Here is an 18,859-nt window from a genome sequence, read left to right on the forward strand (position 1 = left end):
CTCATTTTCACAGCAACTTACCCTGGCTTAGCAGGTAATTTGGCAGGCCTGAGCTCTCAGGAAGCAGCTGGAATGCCAGCCGAAGCCCTGTAAGATACCGACGTGCCACCGGTAATCAGCACACATTAGCACACAGGCACTTAACTCAGCCCGGCGAATGCCAGCTTCAATTCTCTCAGCCAGAAGAATGTGACCCCCGGTGGGGCACCTTCTCTCCAGAACAGTCCTGGCATCACTGATGGGAACACACACGGCCAGCACTTCCAGCTCTCTGCGTACAGTTTGCGCAGTGCTACGCATGGAAAAAAAGTCTTTTTTTGGCCTGCCTGTCGCTGTTTGCCATTCACCTTCAGCCCTGACCGGCTGTACGTACCCGCGCGGCAGCACAGCGCAGACACAGCGCAGCCCTCCTGCTGGAAGCCTCGCAGGTAGCCACGACCTACATTCACAGCCGGCAGATTAAGAATCCTCGCTGACAGGTTCACTGCTGGAGGATGAAAACGTGCCGCGTAGGCAGAACGCTGTTCCACCTGAGCCAGGAGAGAAGCACCTCGCCGGGCGGGGGCACAGCTCGCCCCCGATCTCGCCGCACTCCGATGTCTCCCGTAGCTTCACGGCGGATGTGCAGTGAGCACCGATGCTCTTCCCCACGGCCGTGCACAGCAGAGGTCAGAGCGGGTGGTGCACCTTCAGCACGAAGGCTGCCAGTGTAAAACACAAGCACTTACCCGCTGCCTTTCGTTCCCCCTGCTGCTAGCACGATGGTTTCAGGATCACCGTTCTGGCAGGGATCAGCCCCACGCTCAGACATTGCCTTCAGTGCAATTTCCTGGTTGAAGCTTCCGAAGTAACTCCTGGCATGTTTAACTTGGCCTCGCGAGGCAATTTAACCTGCAGTGGCACGGGCAGTCACGACCGGGCAAGAGCAGCAGAGGAGACAAGCGCGGGCACCAAGCCCAGGACGCAACCCGCGCCCCCACGCAGCACACGGGGCACAGCACCAGCACGTCCTGACAGCCCGGCAGGGCTGGGGGCAGGCCACGAGCACAAGAAAACCTCACCCACCGCCACCAGACGACCAGATGACACCACCACCACCTCCCAAAGCATCACACGGCTTTCACCCGCTCGGTATTTGGGCACCGAGAGCTCCGACGATGCTCCGAAGCCAGGACAGTCCCACAACACGGGCGCCTGGGCAGGGGCACAAAACGGCACAGCACCTGGTTCCTCCTCCTATTAGTCTTATCCACCAGCGAGCAGTAAATGCTCAGCTTCTTAAATGGACTAAATCGTTCAAGTTTTATCAGCTGCTCTGCTCCAGAGGGGCAGGTACCGTGACAAGCTCCAAGGGAAACTAATCCCGAAGGGCTGGACAGAATCAAAATCACTTCCAACGCCTGCAAAGTAACGAAAAGATGTCACAAAGGGTTCTTTGGGGGGAGGCTAAATTCTCTGTAACGTGACTGAGCATTAACAGCAATCTGTGCACCCAAAACCTGAGAGAAAAGCACGCGTCTTCCTCGGGCCACCTTCTGCTCCAGGACCGTCTGCCACCAGAAGCCTGCGGTGTGACAGCCCAGCAAAGGGTCGCGGCTGGCAGATTTTCCTTGAGCTAGCTACCGATGCCGAAAATCTAAGTAGCACGAACTGAAGCTGCAGTTTAAAAACACCAGCTTTGACCATTTACAAGATACTCGCTACGAGGAGAGTTTCTGAAAAGCCAATTCTGAGTCAGAGCCCCTTTAAAAATAAGTGACCTTTCAGCCGACAGGATTATTTCTGCATTTGTCATGGAAAGCAAAATTAAAATGACTGTTTACTTCTTTCTCTGGGTGGCTGGAGCCACGTCAGGACATCTCTGAGCAGGGCTCACGCGTGCAGGGGAGCAGACGACCCCCTTCCAGCAGGGGGTGGCGAGGGGGGAAGGCACCGGGCGAAGCCCTCGGACGCGGGGACTTCGGGCAGCGAGCCGAGGATCGGCCGCCTGCTGCTCCGGCGAGCGGCGGGCACGCGGACGCCTTCACGAGACGCAGGCTTCCAGACTGAATTAAATCGTTTGCCAGAGGCTGAGCACTTTGCGGTTTAAGAAAGCACTCCCCCTTTTATTTTAGATAAAGAGGCCGCCACCCTGGGACCCGCACGGTTTTGTAACCTGGCAAGCGGCTCGCCGGGCGAGAGCTGCGGCTCGCCGGGCTGCTCGGCCTCTGCCTCCTCCCGCAGCACGGCAGATCGTAAAAAACTCGCTGCGGCTGCTCCGCCGAAAAAAGGACCAAGCGACCAAGATGTCCTTAGGTGCGTTTTCTCTAGCAGAGCACGACGGAACGTCGCCTCCAAAGAATAAGGTTTGTACACCAGAAGTAACGCCAGGCTGCCTGAAAAGGCCATTCAACTACCAAAAAAAAACCCAGACCATTTTAATTAATTGCTAACAGAAGAAATACTCTTTACAAAGGCGCAGGATCACCTAGATCCTTTTCTCTGGCTTTATTTCACCACAGATTTACTGCAGTCTCGTTCTTTTACAGCCAGAAGTGTTTCTTTTTATTACACTATAAAATCCACACTCAGGCTTTATAGTCCATAAGCCCAGGAGCAAAACCAGCTAAAAACACTTAGCTAGCACCCCAGCATCCTAATTAATATTGTTATACCGGCCTCAGGCCCCTTGATTTATTAGCCAAACGTCAGCACCAGGGCTCCCAAAAAGCACTCTGCAGACCGCTTGCAGGCTTGGAGCCTCATTAGAGGCCGCTCCGTCCCGGCCTGCCTCGACAAAAGTCAGCTCACCGGCACGGCGGCAGGGGCAGCGGCACTGCCCGGAGGCGCTCCGGCCCCGCGCACACCCGAGTGAGGTGCTGATGCTGAAGGGCAGCCATTTAAGCAAAGCCTGCTTGCCGTCACGTCTCCTGAACCCGAAGGACCGCCGATGAATTCCTCGGGCAGAGCTACGCTCGCGTCCCGCCTATCTCTATAGTGTCTCCGCGCCCAAAGGATGCTGGAGATGTTAAAATATTCAAGGGCTGCCTCCCGAAGCGCACGGTTTATTGCGATGGAACTGGCGAACGGGGTTGCATAAATGCAGACTTTGACCTCCAGCCCATTGCGGAGGGAGCCAGGAAAGGAGCTGCTCCGGGGAGAAACGGCGCAGCCCCGTCGGGGCGGCTGCCCAGCCACCCCCGGCGGCGCCTTCTGCTCCGCCTTCTAGGGCTGCTTTCTTCTTTTTCTTCGTATTTTTCTCTGACGCCACTGGTGGTCCGCAGGAGATCCTACGACATTTTAATTCACACCTCAGGAAGGACGTAGTAAGAGAGAAAGGGCTGAAGGCCAAGCAAGACAAAGGTTTGTCGTGACCCCATGGAACAGGGGAAACTCCAGGGCTGGCTTTAAGAACGGCCAAGCCTCGTTCCTTCTCTGTCACCGGCTCCTGGCTTTTCTCCTCCGCCCAGAGGACTTGACAAGAGGACCGATGGTATAAACTAAGCCTGTGCTACGACGCCCAAACCCCCCAAACGAAGCAGTGGGGAGCAGAAACCTACAGCTAGCTTCGTTTTCCGTCCCATCAGCCTGCTCCGAGATCCTCCAGCCTTCCAAATCAAGGCAGACGTTTGTAGTACGAGGCTGTAAGGAAGACAAAGCAACAGAAAAACGTAACAAAAAAAAAACTTGAGATGTTCTTCAAATGCTACACAGAGCTGCAAACAGCATCAATGGCTTGTCTTTATAGATCACATAAATAAAGCTCAGCTGCTACCGAACCGAGGCAGGGAGCTGCGCTGACCTAAGGTCAGCATCACAGACTTGCTTTAGAGACATCGATAGCCTCTGGTGCCTTTAAAATACTGTCTCTGCTCTTCTCACCAGAGAGTTCAGGTTTTTTGCCTTTTTTTTCTTCCAGTTTGTAACAGCTTTCGCTAAGAAATCAGCAGCAGCGATTCCCGTAACAGCTGTAGCAAATATACAGCTTTACTCCTCCATCCAAAGCAACTTACGAAGGGTAAAATCAATAGCAGAGCTTCTGCCCGCCTGCTCTGCATTATCCTGGGTCTTGGCAACACCAGATTTCACCGGCCAGATACTCGGCAGAGTGCTTTTCTCTACAACAGCATTAGTTCCTTAGGAAAACTCTTGCACAATAGGTCAGACCCAATTAGCAAAACGAAGGAAAACTGCTCAAGTTTAAACTCCTACGCTTGAGCAAGAGGCAGCTGGTGAATGCCAACGCACCGAATTCGCGTGACAGATTCCTCTGAAGAGATCAAAGCCAACAGCTGGACGGACGGACGGGTGGGTGGACAGCCCAGAACTCGGGATGCTTTCTTCGGAGACACCGAGAAAATCAGCGAGAGGTGAAGGAGCCCAGACATTGTGGATTCCCGGTCTTGTCCTCTGGGAAACCGGAAAAGGATGAATCCCCCCAACGTTTCTCGGTTATGCCTTACACTCCTGAATCCCAAGGGACTAACGCCAAGGACGGAGATGTGGCAGGGGGCCGAGGGCAGCAGGACGCTGCCCATCCCAGCACGAACAGCCTCCGCAGGTGCTTGGTTGGCGTCCTCGGGGCAGCCTCAGAACCACGAAACTCAGCGAGTTCCTGCAAGCCAAAGCTCCCATTTCCACGTCCTGCGCTGCCAGCCTAACAGCCAAAACTGATGCTTGCTGACTACTAACTTTTCAGAACTTCTACTGACCGCAGGAGCAGCACCTTCCTCCTGCACGCAGCGCTGAGGGACGCGGCGACCTTCCTCCCAGGCTCGGAGCGACGGCACTCGAGCGACGGCCACGCGGCCGTGGGAAGCACTGGACCCGCTCCCGTGCGGCGTTTGAAAACGAAACCTTCCTGCCCAGCGCGATAAAGCCCCGTGAGCACTCTGATTGTATCGCAAGTCACTCTGATGAAGCTGCAAGGAGGGTTTCACTACCAGCGAGCTTTCCTGAGGGCTCGCTGTTCAGCCCAGCCCCAACAGCCAGCGTCGCCGCGGGATTCCTGCGGGATTCCTCGTGCCTGGGGGCTACGGGGAACAAACCGCAACTTTTAACGGCTTGAGCTGCATAGAAACCTGCGGGATCGGTACTGCACCAGGCAATTTCCAACCTGGAAACCGTAACAAACTGCTCTGCAATAGTCAGGATGGATAGAGCTGTGGGTAAGGGCGCGGTTCACAGGTAGCTGCCACCGAGCGAGGTAAAAACCCTCGGTACGTTCAGGAGAAGCGAGCACTTCCTCCCTGTTCCTTTCAGTCTCTGTTAACTTACTCTAAATTGCTCTCCATTAAAAGAAGATAGCTGGGAAACCACAGGTATGCACGCAACAGGCAGAGCTAAACCTGCTGACGGTGAGTTAAACGCGCTCGGCGAGGACAGAAAGGCCCCAGGAATTGGATCGCGAGGAGGCACGGGCACAGCGGGAGGCACGAGCACAGGGGGGCTTCGCTCCCTGCCCGCAGAGCAGGAGCAGGACAGGAGCCCCGAGCCCCCCGCCCCGCCACGGGCACCCTGCCACAGCTGCCGGGGACAGGATTCCTGAGAACAGCTCGTACGTGAAGTGCCCGGAGAAACAGGAACCGAGCCCCACGGGACGCTAAGCGCGGTTTTTGTCTCCATCGCCAAGCCAGCCTCTAGTTCCTCTTTAAAGTTTCTTCTCGCCGTATTTTTGGACGGAGCTGCGGCCAAACATTTCACCTCGAGCGATGAGAGGGGGAGGCTTCGAGGCAGAGCCCCGGTCGCTGGCACCGGCGGGGACTGGCGCTGTGACGCACGAGAAGCGCGGGAGGGGAGCTGCGACCTGCCCGCCTGCCGCTGCCACGGTGCCCGCACCGCGCTCAGACGGAGCCCAGCAGGAGAGAGACAGCCTCTGAGTACAACAGCTCGACGCCGGCTGAAGCATCGGATCTTTTCCCTGTAAATAATTAGAAATTAAAAAAAAAAAAAAGTATTTCCATTTGTAAATTCTGTCCCCTGTTCACAGCTTAACTCCTTTTCTTCAGGCAGATCCAGCTCCGGGCGGCGCAACGAGGCGCTGCTCGGTCGTGTGTCTGAAGCGCTCTTGGAAAAGGGATTTCGAGTTAATTTAGCAAGAAGACAGAAGTTCGTGCAGAAACAGAAAACGCTGGGGGTGACTCACCCCAGCTCTCCACTGCTCTTAAGTAAAGGACGGGCGAATTTGTAAGAAAGACAAAGAACGCAAAGTCTGTTCTTTACCGGCTTAGAAAAGAGTCAGGCCAGTCAGGCATTTATCTCAATGAAAACAGAAAGGGAGAATGCCTCCAACCCTGCGTATTAGAAAGCACAAAGCAAAGCGAGCCCGATGCAGCAACTTCAAAGGAATATTAGAAAGTTACAGAGGAGTGGAGAAAATTTAACCTCAGGCGAACGCGGAATACAACCCAGTCCAGTTACAAAAGCGCAGGATAACATCAATCTAGAAGATAATAAGTATCTGTGATGAAAATGGAACCACTTCAGGGCATGCTAACCGAGCGCTTTAAGCCACCTTGATCTCCCGGATGCTTTCAGCAAGCAGGAATGCACTTTGGGTGCATTTGTTCTGTACGGACTTAGCCCTGTAAGCTCCTGCGCGCAGCACCACCAGGCTCGGGAGCGGGACGGAAAAGGAAGCGGGGAAAACCTCGTTACTTACCTGGGCTGCGCAAGCCAACGCAGGGCTGCGGAGTGCCTGAGAACAATCTATTTGACAGATTAACTGCTGGAATTATACGGTCTGTAAACAGGGAGGAGAAGAGCTGAGATCATTTCAAAGCTTCTTGCCAGGTCTACGTGAGGCAGCCGGTGGTGCGTGCAGAAGAGCTAACTCGTCTTCCAGAGACCGGGGTTACGGGAGCGGAAAGGAAAGGAAGAGCTTCGTGTCCCGAGCAGCACCAGCACAGCCCCTCCTCATCTGAAGCTCAGGCCATGTCGGTGGGGATCAAAGACAGCTTTTGGGAAGGAAACATCCTCGAGAAAACGTGAACTCTCCCACACAGGTAGACTAAAGTCAGGCAGATTTAAATTGCGCCCGAGAAACTTTATTATAAACGCCAGGGAAAAAAAAAATAAGAGCTGGAAACCGGCACCGAGACTGGGCAGGGCGCACACACTGCAATGGCAGCGGCCCGCAGAGCCAGGGGCAGCTGAGTCGGGGCAGAACCGGGCTCACCGGAGGAAGGAATCGCTCTCCAGAGAGGTGCGCCATCTTCTCACCCCGTGCAGAAAGCAGCACTTCGCTTCATCTCCGGCTCCAACGCGCAAGCATCAGCACAAGCCCCCTGCGAACGCTCCCGTCCTCTCCCCGGGCTCTGCGGGCTGTCACCTCACCCCGCACCCCGGGCTGGCAGCCTGCAGCCCGACCTAGCTCTGCCATTCCACCGCGCGCAGCCCGCGACCGGGGTTTTATCTACGCCCCCGGCCCTACACGGGGCTGGATGGGAAGTCCAACCCCACCAGAGGCTCCTGGAAGTCGGAATGTCACGGCCACGGGCGTGAGGGGAAGAGCGGGGCGGCTGTATTCACACCACACGGGTCTGCCAGGGAAACAGCCGGACCGGGAGCGGGGAAGTGCCTCGCATCAGGCTGAGCGCGCCCGCGTACGGAGAGGGGAACGGCACCGACGGCGACTCCGACCGAGCTCCGTGGGGTCCTTGTCCTCCTTCCCCCGGGAAGGATCAGCACCGCTGCACAGCACCTTGGGCAGCCGAGGGCTGCGCCGCGCCCAGGCTCACGCTGCCGGTCACCGGGACGCTCCTCGGTGCTGTTCGGATACGAACAAGAGTCACAATGGCCTTAATCCTCAAAAGAAAAGCACAGAAATGCAAGCCTAGATAATGAGAGAAGGAAAAAGCTTCGTCTGGAGCCTTGCTGCTGGCATCTGCCCCAATGTGCCATTCCCTAAACTTCCTCGGATTAATATTAAGCAGTTAAGTGGCACAGCAGCTTTAGCACCGACACAGACAAAAGAGGAAGGTTCATTATCTGTTCCCTGACAGAATTCCTCTTAAATCTTCCCCAGGTACTTTTGTCTCAAGGATGCACAACTGAAGCTAACTGCTGATTCTCCCTGAAATGCTGACCTCACTCGCTGTTCGTTCGGCTCAGACCCCAGAACGTCGTCGCCCTCCCTGCTCCCCGGCCCCTCTCCGCCAGCAGAGCCGGCAGGTCCCCGGCAGGTCCCCGCTGCAGCCGCACGTCTCACGTTACCTCCCCACAATGAAGCCGCTGCAAAGCAGACTGCCGTGCCCTCTGCTCGCAAGGCTGCTCAGCCTAATGGTCTGTCTCCAAACGCTCTGCTTCGAGAAACAAACCGTTGTTCAAACAGGGACCCGAGCACATTTAATTAAAGCTTGCTCGTAGAGAAGGACAGGTTCCGTCTGCCCCTGCTCTTCCACCCGGGAGGCGATACGACTACGTCTGGCCAGAGCACAAATTCCCCCCTACACACGACGCACGCCCCTGCCAAGGACCCCGGCACGTTTTAGCGGCAGCCGGTGCAGCAGCACCGCGCACAGCCGCGCACCCAAGCTCCCAAAGCGGAGCACGTGGGTTTGTTGGGCAGGAGGACGGCTGGGCGGCCGCGCAGCTCGGACAAGGAGCACACGGAACCACTCTCCAAGGCAGCAGCTCTGCTCCAGCAAGGGCTCGCCCTGAGCAGGGCAGCTCCCGGCAAGGCCCTGCCGCAAGCGAGGTCCTGGACGAGAACAAACCGCAGCAGGAGCAGGCCCGGAGCAGGCACCTGGAGCTCAGCTCCGCGACGGTCCGGCAGCAACGGAGCACGCCTGGACGTAGCTGTAACACAAGCCCGACACAAACGGGAATGAGCCAACCTCAGAAGCACACCTGCGAGGTAGAAATGCGCTATTATACTGGTTAATTAAAGGGGAAGAGAAGAGCAGGAGGAACAGAGCTGAGGTTCAAAGCCCAGAAACGCAGGTCTCCGGATCCTCTGTGCTTTGCCTCTACCCCCAGTTCGAGGCGATCGCAGGAGACGCGTTGGAAGGAACCAGCCCCGTCTGAGCCGAGCACGTTGCGACACCCCATGCCGTGCTGCCACGCGGGGAACGAGCGTCCTGGTGCACACACGGCCACGAAATACTCCAGGACTCCAAAGCCTGCTTCCCTATTAATTGTGAGCACATAAACCCCATTTCAAAGCAGGCAGCCTCCAGGCAGGCTCAACGTGCGCCTCCTGTGTGAGAGAGGCATGTACTGGTCTCGTTCAGAGCTCCATGTTTACGGATCTTGATCGTGTTACCAAAAGAGACCGAAGAGTTTTAAGCCGAAATGGTTCAGAATATAAAACTCCTAATTAAGCCTGGACGGCTTTCCAGAGAGATCCAGGCTCTCACGATTAAAAATCAAAGCGCAGTATTCAGCGACTGCACAGTTAGCTCTTTATGACAGTGCCACTGTTCAAAAAGCTTTAAACCTGTGTCAGCGTTTTCATTATAAACCCTCCATTTCAGGGATCTATAACTTAAGCTTAAAAAAGGCCTATTCAGTCGGGAAACACAGCCCTCAAACACACCACACGCTCAGGATTTTAAACACAAAATTTAGAAAAAAAGGAAAATCCTCTCCATGTACACTTTAGCGCCAAAAAAAGCCTGCAGCGAACGTGGCCGTAGCGCTCAGCGAGTGTCCGGTTTGGCAGACGCAGCCCGTCCCATGCCTGTCCCATGACGAAACGCGACGCTCGGCCCCGCTGCTCCTGGCCGGGGCGGCGGGGAGCAGCGGGGGACGCGCCACGGGCAGGGCTCGGGAGCTCACAGCAGCGAGCCGCCCGCTAAAGGAAGGGAGAAGTGAGCTTTTTTCAGAAGTCTGTTCCTGCTCAGGAATGAGGATGTAAGACCTTGACAAAGGTATGGGAGGAAACGGCATTTAGCAAATCACTGAGAACTGCGAGGTTTCAAACAAAGGTGTGAGTTCATACCTAAGACAAAGCCGTCTGCGGGACTCGGAGAAATCTTTCAGAACACTTAGAAGTAAGGAATCAAACTTGAGACCTAACGTTAAAGGAGAAAAAGCTGTAAAATTCACTGACTGTGCCATCTCCGGACACGCTCTGTGCGTTTACCATTGCATTTTCCTCTACAAGAAACGTTTTCGCTTTCAGCCACTCCGAAAGCCCCGCATAAGCGAGATTGATTCCAAAAACGGGCAAAACACCATCGAAGGAAACAGGTGGGGAAAGGCACCCTTCTTGAGCAAGCCAGCCATCCTAGCTATTACTCGAAACAATCCCAGATACAAACACCTCTCAGGTTAGACACGGAGCCCCCGATGCCAGCCGCAGTTCTGGTAACTCCAGCACCTGACACCAGGCAAGCGGGCGGGCAGAAACGGGGGAGCGCCCGAAGTCGCCGTGAGCACCGGCTTTGCGCTGTGCCGCTAAGCGCCGAGGTTTCAGGCGTTTTAGGCTGCTCCTTTGGCAGTGATTTAAAAAGTACTTTGGATGATTCAAGCAGCCTTCCCTCCCACAGCGCTCACGCCAGCCTTTCAATGAGACTTCGCTCAGCTGAGCTGCTAAAGGTAGGGTCGTATTTTAGGAAAATGAGCACAAACATCAAGGGAATTGATAACCATCAAAAAAGAGCAAGTGCCGGAGATGAGAACAGAACTCTTTGAGGCTTTGAGGGCTGCAGCTGGCATCCTACCTAGTAACTCTGCAAAGTCTGCTTTAGGGGACGCACAGCGCTCCCTGAACTGAAAGCAAAAGCATCGGTATGCGATTTTCCACTTAAAGACATTCCCACGACCGGCGGCCGTTCGGCTGAGCGGTACCAGGCCGATCCACGCTCGGTGTCCCGATGCCACGGGGGGCCCGCAGCAGCCAGCGGCGCAGCACACGCAGCCGGCGTCCTCCTGCCGCCAGGCTCACAGCCGGCAGGGCGCAGACACCAGAAAAACCCCCACAGGCCGCCGGGTCCCGCAACGGACCCGCAGAACTCGCCCTTCAAAAGGCCGTCCTATTTCACTTGGAAACGGAGCGTGTTAGCTCGGAGTCACAGAGAGATCGAGCCCTCCTGGGCTGGTATTTACGGTTACTTTTGAGACCGGAGCTCTCTCTTAAAGCCTGCACCGTGATTTAATGGCGTTAAGAACCCAGGCGGGGGTGACCACCGACAGCACCAGAGCCGGGTGCCTGTGAGCGTAAGCTCCGTGCCCCAGAGGCAGGCAGTTGGGCCAGCTGGGCCGTGAGGACCCACGACAGGCAGACGCTCGGTGATCGCCGCGGGGGGTTTCTGCGCCCCCCTCCCAGCCCCTCGCCCCTCAGGGCTGCTCGGGCTCAGCACCCTTCCGAATCGGGCCCCGGGCGGCCACGAGCCCCCGGCTCTGCTCCGGGAGGGGAATCGGCACCCCCAGACACCCACCGCGCACGGAGCCGAGCGGGGCAGCACCGAAACCCCTCGGGAGGCGGCCGGGGCGCGGAGCCCCCCCGGGGCCTTCCCGGGCTCCGCGGGCCGGGGCGCTGCACGGGTAGACCTGGCGGCCGCGGCGCTCAGCGCGGTGCTCAGCCCCGAGCCGCGGCCAGGCGCCAGCGGCAGAGCACGGCGGGGACCCCCCGGCCCCGACCCCGACCTCCCCCCAGCCCCGAGCCCCCCGGCCCTCACCGTGCCCCGGGCGCTCAGGCTCCCGCCCGGCCGCCGCCGCCTCGCCGCGCTTCCGGGTTCCGCGCGGCCGCCATCTTGGGGGGACGCGGCCCGCGGGGCGGAAGGGGCGGGGGCGGCGACGGGGGGGGGGGGCTCCCGGGGGGGGGAGGCCTTGAGGGGGCCCGGAGGGATCCCAGGGGGACCGGGGGTGTCCGCAGGGGGTCCTTGAGGGGTCTCGGAGGGGTCCTGGCGGGATCCCAGGGGGGCCGGGGGGTCCCGGGGGGATCCTTGAGGGGTCCCGGGGGGTCTCAATGGGGCCGGGGGGGGGGTCCTTTAGGGGTCCAGTGGGGTCTTCGGAGGGATCTTTGAGGGGTCCCAGGGGGGCCGGGGGGGTCCCGGGGGGGTCCCAATGGGGCCGGGGGGGTCCCGGGGGGGTCCTTGAGGGGTCTCGGGGGGGTCCCAGTGGGGCCGGGAGGGTCTGTGGGGGGACCGGCGGGTCCCGGTGCTGCGGTCGCCAGGGGAGCTGAGGGGGGGCTCCCGCTCAGGATTACCAGGGAAGCGGCTGGGTGGGAAATAAAAGCCCTGGACCCCCCCCGCGCTGCTCGCCTTCTTCCCCCTCCGCCCGCGTTTATAACTTTTTAAGCGTGCCTGCGTTGGGTCCTTGCCCCTTGTAAGCCCCGGGGTGACGAGGCCGATCCCCAGAGCCACATCCAGGAGCGTTCCCACGAGCTCTGTCTGCACAGCGGCATCCTGACGGGGAGGTCTCCGGGCTGACCCCCAGGAGGGAGGCGCAGAGCCAGCGGCACGGCGGGGGGAGAGGCGCAGGCCTTGGTCGCGGGTCCCTGGCACCGGGACGGGACGGGACGGACTCACCGCCCAGGTGCGCCGCGATGCTTTGCTGTCAGCGGAGCGCTGGGCACACGGGGACGGTGCCTGCGCAGCGCCGGGACCCACCTGTGGAGCAGGGCACAGCTCTGGTAGCCCAGGTTTGCGGGTGCCTGGGAGTCAAATGCCAAGGCCTTTTGGGATCCAAGCTCTGCGCCTGCCAGGGCAGCCCCTCCAGGACCTGCTGAAGGGGTTCGGGGAGTCGGGGAAGTATCGGGGTCACCCCGTAAAACCCTGGCCCTGCTGGGGTTTGCACGGAGCCCCAGCAGCGAGAGCCGGCTCAGCCGGGAAGCGGCCCCGTACCATCAAAGAAGCTGTCTTCAAAGCAGACGGTGAGAACAAAAGGCTTGGGGTTTCGTGCACAGCGCTCGAGGAAGGCAGCCTGCACCGGCACGGCCAGGGAGCCTCAGGCACCAGCACCCTCAGCTGGCCTCGTCTGCTCCTCGGGGAGCCGAACGCTTTGTCCTGGGGAGCTTCAGAGCCTGCAGCAGCGAAAACCCAAAATCCGGCCTCGCCCGTCCCACAGCCCGCTGCCGCGAGCGGGCACCTCGCAGCAGGACCCCGCCGCCAGCTCTGCCAGCCCCAGCCCCTGCAGGGCCTCAGCCCGGGCACGAGGGAAGTTTCCCCTTCTCCTGCTCAGGCCCAAACACAGAATTTGTCATGTTTGGGCTTTTGGGGCTGTCGGTGAGCGCTGCTCTCAGAACACTTCATTCATCTGCATGCGTTAATTAATCAGCAATTGCATCATGCCTTCTGAAGTATTCTTTTTCCAGAGGTTAATGCCAGAGGCTCTGGCTCCTTTAAATCACGCTTTTAGGAACTCCTGCTGCTGCTCTGGCTCTCACTGCACACCCCAGCGGGCTCGCTGAAGGCACCAGCGACACATCCGCAAAGAGCAGCACTGCCCTGCCTGCGCCGTCCTCGTCCCCCGTACGGGTGGGAGCTCTCCTACATGAGAACAATCGCTGAAGCCTCCTTAGCTGTGCATTTTTAGGGCTTAAAATCCCCTAGAGCTATTTATGTAGTGCGATACCAGTGAATCAACACAGTGGGAGAACCAGGACGGATCCAGCCGGCGGTTAGTCAGCCTCCTGTAACCGCTGCCGGCCCTGCCGCTGGTGCCGCAGCTCCAGCACTCGCCTCCTCCCCACTTCCCACCCCAGTTCCCGTTCCAGGCACAAACCCGCTGACCCTGCGGTCCCCTCTGCACCCCTAAATCCCCTCCAGGAGCAAGCGCAGCACCTGCTGCAGGCAGCCACCAGCCATGGTTTGGGGGCCTTCAGCTGCGGGCCCTGGAGCTGGGGGGCAGCGGGGAGGTGCTGGGTGTGTTCCTGGTGGGTGCAGGGCTCTGCCTTCCCCGTCCCCACGTGTGGGGCATCACCCCGTGGCGCTGGGATGTCCGTGTGCAGTGCTGGGGACGTGGCTGGGCCGCGCTCTGCCCCTCACAGGAGAGCGATGCCCCCGGGAAACGCTCTGCCTTCCCCAGAAGAATCCCTTCCCAGGCAGCCAGGCCTCTAGGGTCACTGGGGCCTGGGATAATGGGCTCAAAAACGAGAGCATCGGGGCCTGGAGCCTGCGGCCTCGGCTGCCGTGCGTGCCACGGGGCCGCTGCTGTGGCGGTGCCGGGGTGAGCCCGGCTGTGTTGCATGCGCTCGGTTCCTGTTTTTTTCCCACAGCCTGGAAATCCCCTGACTTTCCGTCGGGGCAAGGAGCCCTGGGTCCAGCTGGCTCCCTGCCGGCCGCAGCTTCGGGAAGGGGCATCTCAGGGTGGGGGGACAGAGCCACTGCCCTGTGCCAGGCCGTCAGCGCAGGCTGGAGCCGAGCAGGGAGCCTGGACGGGACCCGGCTGCCCCGTACCTGGCAGGAGCCACGCTGGGGGGCAGCATCCTGCAAAGCCCCTCAGGTTTGGGGAGCTCCTTCACTGAGTTTCCACCTCTGGGGAGCCTCTTTCTGCGGCACCGGGAGCGGCAGGGAGCAGAGTGCAGCTGATGCAACCCGGCCGGGAGCTGCAGCCGAAGCCATGGGAGCTGCCTCCTGCCCGCGTTTCTTTGCTGTGGACAGTTTCCAATCGATCCTGCCCTCCTGCTGCTGGGAACCCGGCCCTCTCGGGAGGGGGAAGCACAGCACTTACCAGAATTTGGGTGATCGCTTTCCAGCACTTTGGACTCGGTGCCAAGATCGAAGTAAATCACACGCGGCCAGGCGCTATCATGAGAGAAGCCTGCAAGGGAGCAGGAGGAAAAAGATGGTGCTGCCAGAGCCCTGGGGGACGGCTGCGCCCCCTTCTCTGTCCTGCTGCCAGCTCCAGGCCCTGTGCTCTGGGAAGGCTCCCCAGCTCCGCAGGGTGCTGTGGGGATGGAGCCGGGGAGATGCCCCTGGCCCTGGGGATCTGCAGAGCCTTTGGGGACCCCGGGCTGTGGAGTACGGGGCTGTTTCTGGGCCGCAGCACTGCTCCCCAGCAGGACCCCGAGCTGGGCTGCCAGCCATGGAGCTGGGAGGGCGGCCACAAGGCTGCAGATTTATGCCTGAGGTGTTTAAATACGCTGCTCTCTGCAACTTACAGGGTCCTTCCAAAATGATCTCCCTTCAGTGACGCCTTTGTAATCTGCACGTCTGCAGCGCAAGAACATTTGCACTTTGCTGGATGCCCGGCCTCCTGCAGAAAATCCTTCCAAGTGCTCCCCAGCCGTTACCGAGAGGCAGCCGGTCCCCCCGGCCGCCCGCGGGGGACAGCAGCGCGTGAGGCTCCCGTGAGCCCCTTGGCTGAGCTCCCGGCTGCCGGACGGAGGCTGCAGCACGCTGCGAGGTGTTTGGTGCAACCCAGCGAGCGGCGGGAGCCTTCCCAATGCCCGTATGAGGGGAGGCAGTGGAGCAAAGCCAGCTCTTGCTGGAGAAGCCCTGCAGGAGAAGCGTTTCGGTCAGGAGCGTCCCATCCTGCAGGGCCCTGCAGGGCCCCTGCCTGTGGTGCTGTCCCGGTGCCGCCGTCCCGGGGGAGCCACCGTGCGCATCGAACCGGAGATGTTTTCTCCGGCGCTCTCTGTGCTTTTTTTTTGTACCACGCTGACCAAAAGCAAACGCCGACGGCTGGAGGTGACGGCCTGCTCCCGGCCCTGCTCCCGGCCCTGCTCCCGGGGCCAGCCGAGGGCGGGCGGCCGCTGCTGGGTGCGCGTTCGGCCGGGAGAGGGCGGCTTCTGCCGCCGCAGACGGGCCTGGGAAGGGCCCAGCTGCGGGGTGCCTGCAGGTGCCAGGGGGATTCGCGTTGGGTATTAGGGGAAATCACCCCAAAGACAGGCCCGGGGCAAGGCTGGGCTGGGCTGGACCAGCAGGCAGCGGCGGTGGGGCTGCCTCAGGGCACGCCGTAGCCTCGTTACGCTGCCGGGGGAGCCGTGCCCGTCCGTCAGTCCGTCCTGCGCAGCTGCCGGTCCGTCCAGCCCGCTCGGATCAGCCACCAGGGCGGGAATTATCTTCCAGCGGTGCTCTCTGGGTGCTGCTGTTAAAACACAGCAAGGAGAAAGACAAATAAATGCTCGTGAGATGAGAAAGCGGCCAAAAGGTCGGGGCGGTGCACGAGTGAGCGTCTGCAGTCAAAAACACGGGTGATTTCAGTAAGCTCCCCGGTAAATCCGTCTCCTGCAGGCGATGGAGCAATGTCCCAGGAAAAGCTGTGGGTTGAGCTGCGTGAGGCACCCCAAGGCTGGTGCTTGCCCAGCAGCTGAGCGCGCGGCTGAGGAACGCCGCAGTGTTCGGAGCCAGGCAGCGGAGCTCACTGCGGGCTTCGGGATCATGGGCGTGACCTCAGCAAACCGCGCCTGGCTCCATCCAAATCCTTCTCCCCCCGTGCCTCCGATCAGCATCATCATCGTCATCATCATCATCATCATCAGCAGCAGCAGCAGCAGCAGACCCCAGCACGCGCTGACAGCGCCGCGCAGCACAGAGCACGCAGGCGCTGCCCCCAGCCCAGCCCGGCTGCCTTTCAGAGGCCGCCGGAGCGTTCCCTGGACCCCGTCTGGGGGGGTTACAGCTAAAGGCGGCGTTCGGCTTTATTTGTTATTTATTTGTTATTGTCCCGGGGCGTGGAAACGTGTCGGGACCGACCAACGCGTGCCGGATGCCTCAGGAGGCGCTGGCAGGGGAAGGAGACGCGGGCAAAGCGGGGTGTAACGGGGACACAGGAGGCTCGCGGGGCTCTGCGGGCCTCGAGCACCGGGCCCGGAGCACCGGGAGGGGCCGGGAGGGGCCGGGCGGGGCGGGGCAGGGCCGGGCCCCGCTCCCCGGCCTAGGCCCAGGCCCGGCGCCGCTCCCTTCCGCGCCCGTCTCCATGGCAACCGCTTCCCCTTCGCCCTTCGCCCTTCGCCCCGCCGGCGGCTGACGGACAGCCCGCCCGGCCAATCAGAGCGCCCCGCCGCCCGGCCGCGCGGGAGGGCGGGCTGCAAACTCCGCGAGCCAACCGGAAGCGAAAGCCGCTCTCCCGGCTCCTCCCCCTCGCCGCCCGGCCGCGGCCAACCAGCGGGCGAGCGTGCGGGGGCGGGGCCGGCGCGGCGGCCAATGGGAGCGCACGTCGGTCGCTAGGGAGGCGCGAGGCCCGGCCGGGGAGGGAGGGGGGGCAGCGGCGGGAGCGCGGCGGGGCCGGGCGGGGGCGGGAGGTAAACAAAATGGCGGCGGCGGGCGCGCGGCGGCGGCGGCGCTGAGGGGGCGGCGGGAGCGGGCCCGGAGCAGGCCCCGGGGGCAGAGCGGAGGCGGCGGCGGCCGGCGGGGATCCCCCTGAGGCCGGGCGGGAGCGGGGAGCGCGGCGGGGCCGGGCCCGGTTCCCGAGGCCCGGCAGCGGGGAGGGGGGGACGAGGCCGGCGGCCCCCAGCCCCCCCCCTCCCCCGACCCGGGGCTGAGGGGGCGGCCGGGGGGGGGCGCGGCCCGGGCCCTTCCCGAGAGGGCCCCGCCGCTCCCGTACCGGAGGGGGGGGGGGGAGCACCGGGCCCGCCCCTCCCCGCCGCTCTCCTAGCGGCCCCGTGCCCCCTGCCCCGCGGGAAGGAGCCCGGGCGGGGGCGGCGGCCCTGCCCTGCCGCGATCTCCCCGTTGCCGGGCGGGGAATGGGGCGCGTGGGGCCGCGGGCGGGGGCAGCCGCGTCCCGCTGACGGCGGCCGTCTCGCGGTGCTCGGGGAGGCTCCGGCCGGTTCTGCGTCGCGTGAGCCCAGCCGGAGCCCGGGGGGGGGGTCGCATCATGTGCCAGGCGGAATCCCGGTGCTTGAAGGATGCCCCTGGGAGGTCTCGGTAGGCACCGAAGGCCTCAAACTTTGGTAGGCGTGAGAAGCGAGGGCGTTAGGATCGTTCCCAAAATCTCCTTCGAGGAAACGTGGTTCCAGCTTCCCAACGGCTGAACCCCCCCAGCGCCCGTGCTCGTGCGTGGAAGGTGAGGCCGGCGGGGCAGAAACGCCCCCCCTGCCCTCCGCCTTGCAGCCGGTGACTGTGCTCTGCTGGTGATGGAAAGCCACGAAAGGGACTTGGCACTTGTCTGGTTTCATGCGGTGGCCTGAAGTCCCGGAGGATGACCTAGCACTTCGCTCGACAAACTGGGCCAAGCTAAAGGCCAGGTTGACTTGAAAGAACCCTAGTGGTGGGGCCAGGTCGGGAGCAAAGCGCGTCCCAACCTGCGTGCATCTGGCCCGAGATAAATTCTTTTTAAGAGACTTTGCGTTACTGGAGCAGGCCTGGATCTTTTAGCATCCGCCTGAGCTGGAAGCAGCTCGTAGTTCTTTTTGTTTTGTTTTTTATTCATGTTTGTACAATCTTCTGGATCCTTTTTTTTTTCAAGAAGGAGTAAAAGGGAGTGTTGGAAACTCACAAACGGGATTAAAACCCTGAGCGCTTAAGGAAGGCAGGTGAAGGAACTTAATCCAGGATGGATATGCAGGAGCCGCAGCAGCTGGGTATGTTTGCCGAGAGCGAGCTGATGTCTGTGGGGATGGACACCTTCATCCATCGCATCGACTCCACGGAGGTCATCTATCAGCCGCGGCGGAAGAGGGCCAAGCTCATCGGCAAGTACCTGATGGGAGACTTGCTTGGAGAAGGCTCTTACGGCAAAGTCAAGGAGATGCTGGACTCCGAAACCCTCTGCAGGAGAGCTGTGAAAATCCTGAAGAAGAAGAAGCTGCGCAGGATCCCCAACGGGGAGGCAAATGTGAAAAAGTGAGTAAACGTTCCTGGGGGCTGGGGGGTTGACCTTGGCCGTTATTTTCCAGCTGAAGTCCTCTCGTTTTAAGGAACCCCATAGCTCTGTGTTGTGGGAACGCCCCCGAAGTCGTGGGGGCTCAGGAACTGCGGGGCTGAGGGCGCTCCTAAACTGTCCTGCGCTGAGAGCGGGGACAGGGAGCTCGGCCTCAAGGGCAAGGGGG

General features: G+C 60.7%; 3 protein-coding genes across 7 annotated transcripts in view; 1 reads left to right on the top strand and 2 right to left on the bottom strand.

Annotated features, from left to right (window-relative positions):
- Window positions 1-11,711, bottom strand: part of SBNO2 (strawberry notch homolog 2) — a 58,148-nt gene extending 46,437 nt beyond the window's left edge. Inside the window, exons 1-2 of one of the 4 annotated variants that reach the window (XM_080565806.1) lie at window positions 11,604-11,698; window positions 5,541-5,899 (exon numbers count right to left, since the gene is read on the bottom strand). In XM_080565806.1, the coding sequence (XP_080421932.1) occupies window positions 5,541-5,604 (64 nt within the window). In that variant the 5' untranslated portion in view covers window positions 5,605-5,899; window positions 11,604-11,698. Of the gene's footprint in view, window positions 1-728; window positions 1,389-5,540; window positions 5,900-11,603 lie in introns of those variants that run through there. The other 3 variants (XM_080565803.1, XM_080565804.1, XM_080565805.1) reach the window with 3 other exon arrangements.
- A 283-nt stretch (window positions 11,712-11,994) lies between these two features.
- Window positions 11,995-18,122, bottom strand: LOC308181891 (uncharacterized protein; the record flags this gene model as incomplete). Its single annotated transcript, XM_080565686.1, has 3 exons — window positions 11,995-14,688; window positions 15,029-17,750; window positions 18,113-18,122. The coding sequence occupies 2 exons, from the start codon at window positions 18,120-18,122 to the stop codon at window positions 16,747-16,749; spliced, it is 1,014 nt and encodes a 337-aa protein (XP_080421812.1). The 3' UTR covers window positions 11,995-14,688; window positions 15,029-16,746.
- Window positions 17,183-18,859, top strand: part of STK11 (serine/threonine kinase 11) — a 39,054-nt gene continuing 37,377 nt past the window's right edge. The window contains exon 1 of one of the 2 annotated variants that reach the window (XM_080565833.1): window positions 17,183-18,653. In XM_080565833.1, coding sequence (XP_080421959.1) covers window positions 18,364-18,653 — 290 coding nt within the window. In that variant the 5' untranslated portion in view covers window positions 17,183-18,363. The remainder of the gene's footprint in view (window positions 18,654-18,859) is intronic. The other variant, XM_080565832.1, reaches the window with a different exon arrangement.

The sequence above is a fragment of the Anser brachyrhynchus genome, assembly GCF_964034855.1.
Source record: "Anser brachyrhynchus genome assembly, chromosome: 23".
In the NCBI taxonomy this organism is placed as follows: domain Eukaryota; kingdom Metazoa; phylum Chordata; class Aves; order Anseriformes; family Anatidae; genus Anser; species Anser brachyrhynchus.